Consider the following 14,650-nt stretch of genomic DNA (forward strand, 5'->3'; position numbering starts at 1 on the left):
CATCAGTAAGTGAAAAGAAAATTCAGAGACACTGCAAGGTGTTATCACAGGTGAAATTGCTTTTGGTGCAAATTTCCCTTTCCAACACGGTGCTATTTTCTGTGATGGTGTTTTTCTTTAGAACTTATCTGTGCCTAGCAGCCTCCTAAATTGCAAATGTGCTAAATTCTCCTACATTTTGTGATATGACTTCTTTCATGTTGCTTTATCACATCATTCCCTATGAGATGTAGGATCTTAGAAGTAAAGGATTTGTAGCTGAAGGCTAGTAAGTTTGAGTTCATAACAGGTAGTAGAATCAGAACACAGGGGATACAATTCAAAAGATTATGAAGTTTTGTAAGATGAATAACTTAGCTGTGCTTCTGGACCTCCAGTTCAGCAAGTTATTTGGGGTTGCACTTCTCAAGCATAGACTGCTTCATCTTTTTGATTTCATTTTGGGTTTGAGTCAAGTGTTCGAATATTTGTAAAATAGCATGACATTTCCAAACACATCTGGCAGGTATTTTTGATATGGATTTTGCATGTGAGTGATGCTGCACTGCCAGCAGAGATGTGCATCTGCATCAGGGTGTCAGTTTGATATATCTTATTATGTCAAAAATAATCAAAACAAATTCCTTTGGTACTTACTCCATCTCCACATGTTTCCTCTAAGCTATGCTACAGCTTAAAATAAGTCAACCTAAGGGTGCACAGATTAAATTAAGTGTGAATGCAATGCTTTTGGCTTGTGCAATCTATAAATACACAGCAGTCAGGTTAGTGATGAATGTGGAGGGGTAATATGTCAGCAAAAACATTTCATTTACGTTTTCTTAGGCAACAAGTAGTTTTGAAGATGTAGTGCCAGTGTATTGGAATAATTTTAGTCTTAAAATTAAGGGCTCTGAATATTGATTTTTCATAAAAGTACCTCCTTTCACCATAGCTTAAATATAAAAAAAAATATTTCTAGCAAAATAAAAGGGATTTTGAAGGAATTCTTTTCTATGCCATCATGTTGGAACTTTCAGATGTGCTTGAGAAAGCTCTTAAACTCTCATTGTAACATTAGCTTATTATATGTTTTGCTGGCGGGGGTTTATCTGAAACTTACACTGATTACATTTTAGCAGATTTCTTTTTAGTTCTCAGATCTTTCAGAAATCAGTTGTGACTCTGTGTGTAGCAGTACTTTAAAAATCCTTTTTCCAAGTGCTGGCCTGAGGTTTTTGCTTGCTTTCTTTTTTGTCAGCTCTAATCCTGATGGTTCATGTCATATTCCTGGATTTATAAACTCTGCTTATTTTTTGCTTGCTGGATTTAGTAATGTCCCAGAACTTGCTGTACTGAAGCACTCACCAGCAACAGGCTCTGTTCCAGTAAGAAACTCTTACATGAGAAAGCAGTCTCCATGTCCAGCATGCCTGAGAAATCTCAACAGTTGTAACCAGTCTGCCTGTGATGTGGAGAGTGTTCTGACCAAGGTGTCTCTTCACAGAGCTGGACTTAAAATTCCAGGTTTTTGTGATTATTGCCTGTGTCTGCTCTTTCTTCATCCTTAAGCTTTTGAACTCTTTCACGTTGTAAATTTCTGTAGGTTGGATTCTCTCTCTGCACATTTCCTACCTCTGCTGCTCTGTCCTAAGGAGCCAAAGCCCAGGGCAAATGGCTGTTACAACAATCCCTTCACCAGAGTACAGATTACACATGTAGACCATGTTTACATTGCTTAGTGTTTTTTTCTGAATGATACAGTCTTTGTCAATGGAAATACCTTGAATTTTTAATAGTTATTAGCAAGAAAAATTCCCTGATTAATTTCCCAAGAAATGCTCTCGAGGAAATAAATAATTTGAACAGTGGCTTTGCTGCAGAGACACTTATATATTAATATTAATGTTTATTTAACATACTCTCTATCCATCTTGTTAACATCTGTTGTAATAATGGAAACTATTGCCAAATAGATTCAAGAGCGATGGTAATGAGATAGTGTGCGTCTGAATGTCTGTTTGGATTGGATTTTAGATTTATTGTCCACATTCTGCACTTAGAAGAAGGGGAATCTCTCAATTTTCACTTTTCTTGAGCATAAAGAGCTTTAATGGTTGAATCATTTGATCTGGTTATTGAAAGGATTACTGTTATTGTTCAGCCCAACTGACCCTCTGGAATTTGAGGAAGGTTTGAGCTTTTGCATTTTGTGCTATTTTATTGTCCTTATCGTTACATGAAATGCTACATTATCAGCAGGCTTGCGTTGTTTTTGTACTGGTTCCAGCTGCAGTGTGCAGTGACTTGTTGAAACCTTGACATCTGTTTTCCCTTTTCCTGTTTTTTTTTTTTTTTTCAGAATTCAACCATGTCGCTTTTTTTTTCAGTGTGGCATGCTGAGCCTTAAGTTAGCATGTGTGTGCAGCCAGAAGCCATTACACATCTCACTTATGTTCCAGGCAGTTAGTGATGGAGTGCTGTCCTGCATGCATTTTATTAATGATTATGCCTGAAAGAAATGGAGCTTATGGCATTATCACCAGAGTCCACCATTAGTCAGCAAGCTAACATGAGAACATTGTGTCATGGATATTAAGGTGATACACTGGGATTTTGGAGTTAAAATGCTTTCAAAGAAGGGAGAATAACTCATCTCTAAATGCATTTGGGTAGCTATATATATTTTTGCACAGTCCATCTGCTACTTGAAATTTTTGGTTGAAATCTGGTTCTGCTGCAGGCACAAGGTGTGGTGGGTTTGGTTCCGATATTCACTCCTACAAATTTCATGCTTCAACCTACTTTGTAGTGTACACTCTCTGACAAGAACGCCAGAAATGTTCCCACATTGGACAAAACTGTGCTGAGGCAGGTGGCTCTGAATTGAAAGACAAAAGAAAATCTTTTTTTTGGAGGTCTTTCAGGAAACTGCTCCTGGAATGCCACCTAATGTCATGGTAGTCTCTAAATTGGATGCTTTCATAATGGTGTGTAGGCTACAATTTTGAGCTTTTCATTTATCAGTCAGTGATATATATATATAGAATATAATTTCTGTTCTATCTGTTATAGAGGGATTGCAGTACCTAAAGCAAAATTACCAATCAAAGCTTTCCATCTGGATTTTGGTCCAGACAGCCAGTAAATTTTATTTGGACTAATTCCCAGAGAAGCTGTGCTTTCTGCAGTCTCCAAGGGAAGGCTGTGTGATCTCCCAGTGTCTCAAAAAATGATTGCAGCTTGCTCCCACAGTTCCCAGCTGGGAAGGCAGAGAGCAGCATCTGGCCAGCCAAGCAGAGCAGGACCCAGCTTATGACTTCCTGCTGAGCAGCACTTCACAAAAATAAGCAGACCTCTAGAAAAATACATAGTGGACAGAGGTTAAAAATTAATCAAATGCTTCTGTTCTAACAGTTAATTCAAGGATTCATACTTGCCTTACAGCACGAGATGGATAGATCTTTTACTTGAAAATGAAAATAACAGCGTTGTACACTTTCAGGTAAAATGGTGAGAGTGCCTTTTGTTGGAAAATTGTATTGATTTCAGGGAGAAGTTGCAATCAGAAGGCTTTACTGATGTGCAGGTATTTTGAAAAAGAGGTTTGTGAGAAACATTGATTGTGTGCATCTTATTTTTGAGATTTATGGATGAAATGCAATAAAACTACTTCAGAAGTGGCAGGCCCCCTAATTCCTGTTTCAGGTGATGGGCCAGTATAATGTATTTGCTAAACACAGTGAACATGACTGAGCAAAATGATTCATTTCACCTAGCACTAGAAGCTTGCCCTGAAAAACATTTTTGTCTGTACTCTTGAAAGGTATTTTCTTGTTATCTCCAAAACTGTAATTATAATTTTCAGAAATTGGCACGTGACTGCATTTTTCTTTTGAATGAATTTGTTTCACCTAGGTGGTCTCTGCCTCCTCATTTAGCTGCTCGAAGCAACTAGAAGGATCATCAGTGAAAATTTTTCATGAAAGGTGAACAGTGAAAATTCATAATTTGTTGTTTTTGCATATTTGAAAAACTTTGAACACAGACATGATAAAGTAGTCCGGTGCTCTGCTGTTCATAGCAAATAGAACAAAGCTGTGGATTTATTTTTTTTTAATATATATATATATGCAGCGGTATTCTAGAAAGTAGTTTTATTCTGGCTGAGGTAAAAAATAATATTTTCACTTGTAACATAATTGGTGATAGGAGAGCAGTTTGGGTTTTTTACTGAATGACCTTCAAATTGTGGGGTTTTCTTTTATAAGAAAGAAATTTGTACAAAGGCCTCCTTCAGCCAATGATCTTGCAAGTGTCACTGCTTTTTGAAGAGCACACTAACCAGTGCTTAAGATAGTCTAAGAGACTACTCTGAAACCAGCTGCTTTTGTGCAAGTGCAGTTGCAGGGGTACAGTTATGTGAATGATGAAGTAAAAGTACATGCCATCTTGACAAAGAGGATATTAGCCATACTGGGATTCCTTGCTCCTTAAATCATGGAAAACATATTCTGTACTTAGTTTTTCTGAGTATTTAAGAGAAGAATTCATTCATAGTAAAAAATTAAAAGTTCACAGGGGCATGGTATCTTTTTCAGCAAAACCCAGCTTTTCAAAGTGGGTAAGTTGTTTCCCTTGTACACATGCTTTCTGAAAGTCAGCCTCCAGAACTATTTTAGTACCTCTAACAAGGCCTTATTCAAGCACCTGAAGTCAAGGAGGTTTTATTTTGCTGAGTGATCAGAAATTAGAGTAAAATTAATTTCCTGTTTCTTAGGGTTGTGTGAATACAGTGTTTTAGCAAATAGTTGCCACCTGTTTGGAGACAGAAGCCCGGCGGGCGGCTGGAGTCGGCACTTGGCGTGTCTGGCCACTAAAGGGTAGTGTTGTATTGCAGCTGCTCAGGGCAAGTGCATGAGTGCGGCAGAAGGAACAAAAATAATCCAGATTAGTTGAATTCTGCTGTCAAGCCTTAACCATTTTTCCATTGGCCCATTAATTGTATCTTCTGCTGTTAAATCAGCCATCCTATCAATGTCAGATAGTCCCGAGGAAATATCCTCTATTTAACATGAATTTATTTTAAATGTGTGAGGAGAGTTTTTTTTCTTCTCTGTTCCTGTGCAAACTTTGTTCTGGTGTTTGAATTGTCCATAATAAGCATGCTGATCTGCTGTGGGATTTTATGGTGACTAGCAGGATTCAGTCTTCTCCAGTGCAAAAGCCATTCTCGTGGCTCTTGTCCTGTCTGCTGTGAAGCAGTTTTTGACAGGAGGAATCTCAAGTGCCCATGTTGGTGGTTCCTGTGGAGAAACCTTCCCTGAATCTCAATGCTTCTCAGTATTGCAGTCACACATAAGCCCATGAGGTGTCTGTTGCTTTCCTCAACTTCTCTAACAAAGAGGCTTGTTTACTAAATTAGAGTCTAACAGAGAAATTACTTAGGTTTCACCTAATGTTTTGAGCCAAAGTATAGTAATTACTATGCATTCGAACTGCAAATTTTCTACTGTCTTTATCTGGATTTTAAAAGATTAAGGTCACAAAGTGAACTTGTTTCTCAACAGCAATGTGTTGGGACATTTGAAAAACCTTAATTAAGTTAACTGATTTTCTAGGTGTGCCATCATTTAGTGCAAACCAAAAGAGTAAATTAGTGAAGTAAAACAGTATATTGAGATTAGTGCATAAAGTATAGTAGGGAAAGGTTTTCTCGTCCTTATGAAATACCTTACTGACCAAGAAAGTAATATTTTACTGAGTAGGTATTTTAACTGAAGAAAGTAGATGATTTTTCTGTCAGTTTTTTGCCAAGTCTCAGATCATAGAGGATCATACAGGCTGAGTGGTGTATTTCACAGAATGGATGCTGATAAATAAACACTTTGCAGAAGCAGACTGATACCACATCTTCAGCAGTCATAAAGGGAGAGAAACCTCTGTATTGGTGGCAGAGGAAGCAAAATGAAGAGCGGTGGGTCCTGAGCCAGCCCTGACCAGCACACAGCTGCGGGGACAGTGTGTGCATGAGGCAGGTGAAGCAGGACTCCCCAGGTCACAGGGATACTGGCTTGCTTTCCCTCTGCTCCTGTCAGCCAGCAGGAGAACAAGTTATTTCTGCTGCTTTTGAGGATGAAAATTCATGTGTTTTTAGCTATGATGGTGTCTCGTGTCCATCTTATTTGGGGGGCCACACACCCAATCAGAGGGGTTAATCTGCAATGCAGCCAGCCAGGCCAATTGGCAAAGAGCAGCTCGAGCCCCTGCAGTAACATCTCTTCATTTACAGAAACCCCCATGGCACCATCTCCTCTTCATTTACAGAGGGCACTCTTGTAATGAGAATCTCATGATAAAATGCTCTTCTTCACTGAAAAGCTCTCACAGCTTGACAGTGCAGTTGTCACCATGGAGATTTCACTCCAACAGCAAAGAATGAATTTGGTGCTGTTTGACTTCGGGAATGTGTAGCAGATACTTCCCAATGGCTTCAGCTCAGCCACCACCTGAGGAGAGAACTTGGATCAGAAGCTGAGAGAGGAAGTGCATATACACTGATGATAAATTAAATTTTCTGTAGGTGACTGGCTCTCCAGGAATGGCATGTGTGTAATGACAGATAAATGTGAAAGGCTATGAATAAAAGCTTCAGAGCCTGAGCCAAAAGGAAGAGAAATAGACTTGCCTTAACCTTGAAGGAAATATTCAAATGCGATGGTCTGTGAATTCCAGCTGAGGTATAATTCCTTTTCCTCAGAAAGAAGGGAGGGACTGAGGTTCCTTGAGGAAAGGGAAGAAATAAAAAGAGTTGCTATCAAAATGCATTTAGAAAGAACAAGTGTTTTTCCTTCCCCTTCCCCAAAAGGCCATATCAATATGGTTGGATTTCTCATTTCACAGAAATTACCTAAAACGCAGTATGGAATGATTAATTTCTGATTTTCCTGAAGCTGTGACATCCTTCTGAGTGAGTAACCCTTGATTGTTTTACTGGTCTGTATTCTGAAGAGATACACAATAAGCAGTATGGTACAAAGCTGAACGAAGCACTGGGAGAGCTAATTAGAGAAGCTGGGAGATAAATGGAGTAATACAGGAGGTCTCATCTGATACTGCATTTCTGCTAGGATTGGGAAGTGATTTTTCCCCCTCTACTCTGCTTTCCTGAGACCTGCAGGGGAGTGCCACAAAAGACCAGTGGCAGGGCTCTAAGCAACCTGGTCTAGTGGAAGATGTCCCTGCTCAGGGGTAGGACTAGAGGAACTTCAAGATCCTTTGGAACCCAAACCATTTTGTGATTCTATTATTTATAAGCTCTCAGGAATATTCATAGCTGTCATGAGACTTGTTACTGACTCCCAGGATAGATGTCAGTGAGATAAATTCAGTATCTAAGATATTCCTCCATGAAGCAATAGATAAAGTGTGGGTAAATACTGCAACGGTAGTAGTTAGTGGAAAGGCTAAGGAGAAAAATTAAGGGAAAATATCAGTAAAGATCAAATTGAGTCTTAAGGGGGGCTTTAAATTTTTTTTAACTTGAAAAATCAGCCAGAGGCAAAATGAAAAAAAGAAAAATGGTAGTGGAGAGGTATAGTGAGCTCCTTTGACATGAATAACTGAAGAGACCTGCCTAAGAATTAAACATTGAGTCTGGGTGAGCCAAAAGTAGCAGGAAAATGAAAATCAGCTCTGTAATAAAACTCATAAAACTTGACACAAAATTAATGAGTCAGAGTCCTAAAATCATGAGTCATTTAAACACTGAGGTTTCTCCAAGGATGAAACATTTTTTAGTCTCTTTTTTCTCGGTCAGAGAAGTGGTAATCAAACTCAACGTGAGATTGTTTAAGGTTCAAAATGGCTACTTTAAAACAGATTTAAAACCTCCCATCTGGTTGATCATGGGGTGAAGTCTGGAAGGCAATTGCCACTGACTCTCTGCCTGCCCCTCCTTTGCACTGTTCCTTCCTCACTAGCCTCAATTACCTCTCTGTCACCCTCTGTGTGTGCTCCTGGCTGGCAGCCCATGTCTCCTTCTTCCTTAATGCCTCATATTTTCCTTTTGCCATGCTTCACTTCTCTTTTGCTTCTCATAAAACCCTATACCCACTTATCACTTGATTTTTCCTTAGAGCCTCCTGCATCTCTGTTGCTTTAAGCACCTCATTTCTTGGTCCTCACTTTTCTTTCCAGCTCTCCAATAGCCATGATGCCTGAGGACATGCCAGCTCGAGGTTTTCTCATTGCTCATCCAAAACAGCTTTCAGCTTTAAGTCAAATTAAGTTGTTATTAAAAGAAAACAAACACACAGAACACCCCCTCCTTCTTTTCTGTCCAAGAACCCAGCACTATGGAAATTGTAACAAAGAAGTGAGATAGTAATCATGGTGGTTGTGGTGTAATGTGCTGGTGCTATGAACTGTTCCTAAATGCACTGGAAAATTTTGTTTTCTGAATATTTTTTATTTAAAACTATCAGTGTTTCAGTATTAACTTGATGTGCAGTCAGCTTTAAAAGAATAGAAAAGTATTCAATTTGCTGTGACTGATATACACAAAGAATTTAGTTCTGTGTTTTTGGGTTTTTTTTGTGGATGTGTTTGAAAATGTAAATTTAAAAGGTCCCTGAATGCAGTCAGAATACAGCAGTTATAAAAGAGGATTGCATCTGTAGCTTTCATTTCATGCTTTTACTGAAAGGATTGATCCAATCACTCTTCCCATCCCTCTCTCCCTCCTTGATTCCCTCCCTCTTCTTTCTCTCCCTCTCTTCCCTTTGCCTTTCCCTCTTTTTCCCCGTGTTCTTTCCCTTTCTCCCTCCCTCTGCAGCTCCTCCAAACCACTTCTGACTGCCCTTTCTTACTGGTGAGGGACTATAACCAGGTATTGGCTCTACGAGCCGCTGACTTTGGGCCATGTGCACTCCACAATGTGAAGCACAGTTTCTGATGTCTTTTGTGTATATGAGAAGGAGGGTCTCCATAAGAATGAGACCATCTACAGAGAGGTGAACTTCAATGTTTCAGGCCAGTCAAAGGAAAAAATCCCTGTGGTAGTTAGGAGATTTCTCTTTGGCTCCAAATACTTGCCTGCTTAAACTAAGGAAAAGTGAAGATCATTTTTCAAAGTGCCTATGGTGTGTAGTGTACATGGTGCAGAGCCACTCGTGAGGCTGGGCTGGAAGACAAGTTTGCTGCTCTTGCTCCCTGTTCTCCTTCTGGGACAGCTCTGCTGATCAGCTTTGAGCTTCCCTGGCAGCTGTAGGTGCCTGGTCCATCCAGGTTCCCTCAGTCCGTTCTGGGGACACAGCTGCTGTGGTGCTTTGACTAGAGGGCCAAAGCACTGTAGCAGCTCCTGAGGTACAAAATAATTTGGGGGTCTTTCAAGGTAGACATCTGCGCTTCCTCGTGGAAGGGTATGTGGGTGTCTTGAGGTATTTATTAGGGCAGTGATGATTTGTGTGGAATCCAGGCTTCACTGTGTACAACTTAGGGGACTTCAGGCATGACAAAATCTTCTGCCTCTGTTTTTTATGGTTGTGGCCAGGTCTGCCAATTTTATTTTTGTGGCTTGCCTATAACCAAAGTCTATACTAGTGAGCAATTTTGCTTTCTGCTGCTTGTTGTCTTTCTCAGCGCGGATGCAAGCACTCCCTGGCCCCTGCTAATGCAGCTGTTATTGATTAGTGTAAAAAAGTGTACAAAGTGTAAGAGAGACACCATTAATGTTAAATAACATCTCTTTTCCAGAATGGGTTTTGTTAAAAAGAGTTGCAGAGTATTTAGTACCGTGTGTGTGGCAGACAGCATTTTTTCATTTTCTTTTTATTTAAGATGTGCATTTGGCTGCTCCTGCATTGACTTTGTTTCCCCCTGTGAGAAACAAAACCTTATTTGTGAAAAAGAAGACGGATTCTGTGCCTTGCAAACAACAGAAAGTCCAATGGAGGCCTTTGTAACTTGCTGATTTAAAAACTGACTAATTTTAAAGCTGATCGCATGCAACTGAGCACACTGACCTCTAAAACACTTGTATGGTCCAGCTTAGGTCAGAAAAGTTCTTATCTTCTAAACTCTGACTTTTTAGGAGCTGTCTTCTCCAAAAGTGAAAATGGGCAATAAAAAGCAGGTCCTGTTGCTTAGCTGATGACTGGGTGTGAATAGAAAGTGTTTGCAGATTTCTCTCCAAAAAAGCTTGAAAGGGGGTGCTGTGTATGTGTCAGATGCCTTTTAATTTAACTGCTGAGGAGTGTGAACTTGCAGAGAGGGCCAGGGATGCAGAGACAGAAGGGATGGAAAATGCAGACAGTGAAGGACATCTCAGGGCTTCCAATAGCAATATAAAAAGGTACTGTAAGCCTTAAGAGAAGTTACTCTGGAAGAAGATAGATATGAAAGGAAATTATGATCTTGATATCACCTTTCTAAGAGCTAGAATTATAATTCCAAAATTGTTAAAATTTCAGGAGGCAAGAAAAGCTGTAATTTTATATACAGAGTCTGGAACTGAGGGCAAGGAGAAAAGAGGCAAGCATAAGAACACTTTAAATCTTAAGTGTAAAATTTAATAAAAACCAAAGATATCTAAGCACAAATTATTTTTTGTGTGTTAATCCTATTTTCTTTCTTATTTGCATTTAAATTGCACTGATTGAACCTGAGATGCTTTAAAAATTGGTGTAGTTGAGCCTGGTGAAGTGTTGCTACCTGAATTTTAATGTCTTGTTTAGGCTTCAAAGAAGCGCTCTTAACTGGGCATAGCCAAGCATTTTTGGGTTTTATTAAATCTATAATTTTTTTTTCTCTCAAATGTGAATTTCATTTGTATTCGTGTTTGTTGTCAAAGCAGCTCAACTTTGTGCCTAGAGTTGCTTATTGCTGGTTTGATTCAAATACTCTGCTTGGTATAAAGACAAATGTAAAAGTTATTGCTCCTCAGAAGTGTGTCAACCTTGGGAAGCGAAAAGGAAGTCACAGGATTTTTAATGTTATTCTGCAAATTAGTAGTTTTGTACATGCAGTGGGAGAGGTGGCAATTTTAGAGGAACTTGACTGAAGGGAAGAGCTGTTTGAAGTTTGGTGGGAGTATGGGGTGGGAAGATAGGCAGGATATGTCTTGTGGACAAAAAAGAAAGATGGGAAGCAGATGAGTTTATTTAAATGTTGCTGAGGCTGATACGCTAATAGAACATAAACTGAGTAGGAACATGGTATAAAGCTCTGTCAAATATTTACATTTTTGATGTTGGTGTTCAGGTAGTGTGTAGTGTAAAGATGACAGTGGTCATAGAAATAGGGTTGTGGTGGATCTGAGTTTAAAAGTACATGCATTGCTTAAGGAAAATATAATTTAGGAAGAACCTTTGTTCTTCTTTGGGTATTTATTTACTGTAGTTGTTGTTCTCTTAGTTTCCCCTTTTTTTTTTTTTATTTGCTGATGATTTATTGCTGATTTCCTTTAAAATTGTTTTAATTACAAATAGTACTCTACAAGCAAGTCACGACATTTACCATCTCTTTTTCCTCTTAATGACATTTCTGCTATAGAGGCTCATAACTGTTGTGGATGTCAAAGCCTTCAGGCATGTTTCTGGGAATGATGATATGAATTTTATAACCCCTAGACACCAGTTACTTCAAATGGGGGTACTTTTCATGCCAAAATCTGGCAAAATCTCATTAGGTAATTCTTTCACTTGTGTTTTTGTAGACTTTAAATGCTTTTTCTGAGGGGGCTTGTTTAGATGAGCTGGACTGTTCTCAACTGTTTTGTCAATTTTTACAGACTGTTGATGTATTGCTTTGCAGACTGTAAACTTGAAACTCTATTTGTGAAATTAGCCTGTTCAAACATTAATTGCAAAACTTGATATAAAAATATTTAAGTAAGCCTACTTTTCTAGAATCTTCTTGTAAATGTAAAGTGAGAACAGACATTATTAAGTATTTTTGTTTTAAAGATGACATCTAATTTGTTTTTAAAATTTGTCAGAGATGTATCAGTAAGTCCAAAGTCAGTTTTTGGTAAAAGGCACTGATTCTTTGTTTAATATGATTCCATATGATTGCAAAGATTGAATAGTTCAACAGTGCCTTGTAAAATAACTAAAAGCTGTTGTAAGGAAATCATAGAATAGAAAGATTTAGGTTGGAAGGGACTTAAAGCTCACCTAGTTCCAACATCCCTGCCATGAGCAGGGACATCTTCAAATAAATCAGGTTGCTCAGAGTTGCATCCAACCCTTGACTCAGAATGTTTCCAAGGATGGAGAATCTACCACTTCTCTGGGCAGCCTGTTCCCAGGTTTCACTATCCTTATTGTAAAAAACTCCTTATATCCACCCTCTTTTTATTTAAAACCATTCCCTCTTGTCCTGTTGGAACAAGCCCTACTAAAAATTCTGTCCCCGCTTTCTTCCAAGCCCTCTTTAGATACTGAAAGTCTGCAATAAAGTCTCTGGAATCTCCTGTAGGGACATGAAAGCACACCAATGTAATCCTGACTGTCCATATATGGGGTAGAAAGAGAATATCCTTTTACTCAGTACTGGAAGAATTAGTCCCAGCTCATCTGACTTGACTGTTCAGCTTGGTGCCTTCCAAGAGAACTTCCCATTGACTCTGGTATAGAGGGAGACTTTGTGAAGGAGGCTTAGTTCACCCATATGAGTTTGTTTCCCTGTCCGAGATTTTGATGAAATAACTGCATTTCAATCTGCATACAAAGCTGTAACCTTGTTTCATTGCAGCCAAATGATGGAGATGTGAACTGAAAAGCAAATTAATTACCCACTAACTGCTGAATGGTACCTTGTGCACAAACAGAAGGCGTTTACCTCATCCCACAGATGCATCATGTAATAAATCTGACAGTTATGGCTTTTTGTCTTATCTTTCCCTGCAGTGTCCATAAAAGTGTTTCTCACTTGTAGCAGATGGTCAGAGAACAGCTTTGAAATTTATCTGGAGATGAAGCCCTGTTGATTCCATTAAAAGTGAAGAATTTTCATGCAGATGGAGACAAAGAGGGATTTATTGTTACAATTCTGATGGTGAGGTATTTCATACAATGCCTTCCTTTCCTTTTTCCTTGCAGGTGATGTGCCTTCAGGATTTTTTTGGCGATGACGACATTTTTATTGCATGTGGACCAGAAAAGTTCCGTTACCAGGATGATTTCTTGCTGGATGAAAGTGGTAAGATGTATTTCTTTAAATGTTTGCAATGAGAGTAAAGGGCAGATTTCCATATCATGCTAATTAAACTGAAGTAGTATCATCTGGGTTGATTTCAGAAATAGAAGAAATATTTTAATTCAATATACTGAAAATAAGAGAATTAAAAGCAACAATAAAGCTGTCTGCCTATTGCAGCATAAAACTTTATTTCAGCCTGAATTTCACATATTGTGTAAAAAGTCATGTTTGGTGGAATTCCTTTTTTTGGTAAGGCCTTTCATATTTTGACTTTGAATTTTTTCTGTTTCTTTATCACAATTTCTTAGGCTCCCAGTATCTACCATTGAGATTTAGTTAAAGAAAGACAGATGCAATTCTATGTGGAAGATAAATGTAATCAGGAAATGCAGGCAAAGTCATCTGAGAAAATTCAGTGAGTTCTCTGTTTTTCAGAGGCTGACTAATACAGTAATGCAATCAGTGTATGTAATCCTCTAAGGAAAATACACGCTTTGTTTTCAGATTCCTTTATTGTTACAAAGAATATTCCTGACTTGGGAATCACAGTTGTAAGCAAAAAGAAGAAAAAACTAGCTATAGGCTTTGTGCATTTAAGCAAACAAACAAAGCTGTCAACAACATTGAATTTATTTTTGTGCATAACAAGACACAGCAAAACTTTTATTGCTCCTACACTCTTTCTCCCTCCATGGTATCTTTGTAATCTGTTGGTATCAAGATCTCTAATATTTTTTTAAACTATCAAAAGTCTGAAAGGCCACTTGGCTGAAGAATCTGTCAGACAAGATTTTATTACAGCAGTAACCACTTCACAGTCATTGTGTGTGTATCTGTTTAGCTTCACCACTTGATCATGGTTTTTGATGCAATTATGTTCTCACAGTTCAAGATAGTGTAATTGTATTTTGCTGACTAACCTGTGAAGCTGGAGGGCCTCTTGGTTTTCCCAGATCCAGACAAATTGCTCCGTTAGCCTGTGTAGGAGCAGAAGGCAGCAACTTGCGCAGACCTGACTCTGTGAGTTGAAGGGTGACTCTGAAAAAGGAGGTGTCATCTGGGCACAGCAATGACCTTTTGTGTCAGGCACTGACAGAAGCAAGAACACCATCTGCATTTCTCTAGAGGACCTTATAATATGGAAATAAAAATCAGAATAGAGCGCCAGATCTGCACTTTGCAGCAATGAAGTTGCTGTCGTTGACTCTAAGGCAAAAGGTACCAATGGTGAAAGAGTAGCTATTTTTGGAATGGGAATTAGAAAGGTGAGGGGGACATTTGACCAGCAGAGGAGTTTCCCAGGTGGCTTTGTGCTCAGAATGGATGTCCTTGCCTTTAAGGAGAGGACACCTGTATAGTTGACTGTGTTGTCTGGATTCACTTGCTTCTCTCATCTGAAGGATGACGCTGTGGCTGCCCAGTGTCTTCTCACAGTGAACTCTGTGGCAGTTTTTCCAGCAAAGACTCA

At 38.9% G+C, this 14,650-nt stretch overlaps 1 protein-coding gene across 2 annotated transcripts in view; it reads left to right on the forward strand.

Moving 5' to 3' along the window:
• Nucleotides 1-14,650, forward strand: part of DCLK1 (doublecortin like kinase 1) — a gene marked incomplete at both ends in the record, with an annotated part of 221,169 nt that overhangs the window by 97,597 nt on the left and 108,922 nt on the right. For both annotated transcript variants that reach the window (XM_084201297.1, XM_084201298.1), the window contains one exon: nt 13,083-13,182. In XM_084201297.1, coding sequence (XP_084057423.1) covers nt 13,083-13,182 — 100 coding nt within the window. The remainder of the gene's footprint in view (nt 1-13,082; nt 13,183-14,650) is intronic.

The sequence above is a fragment of the Fringilla coelebs genome (genome assembly GCF_963513975.1).
Source record: "Fringilla coelebs genome assembly, chromosome: 2".
In the NCBI taxonomy this organism is placed as follows: domain Eukaryota; kingdom Metazoa; phylum Chordata; class Aves; order Passeriformes; family Fringillidae; genus Fringilla; species Fringilla coelebs.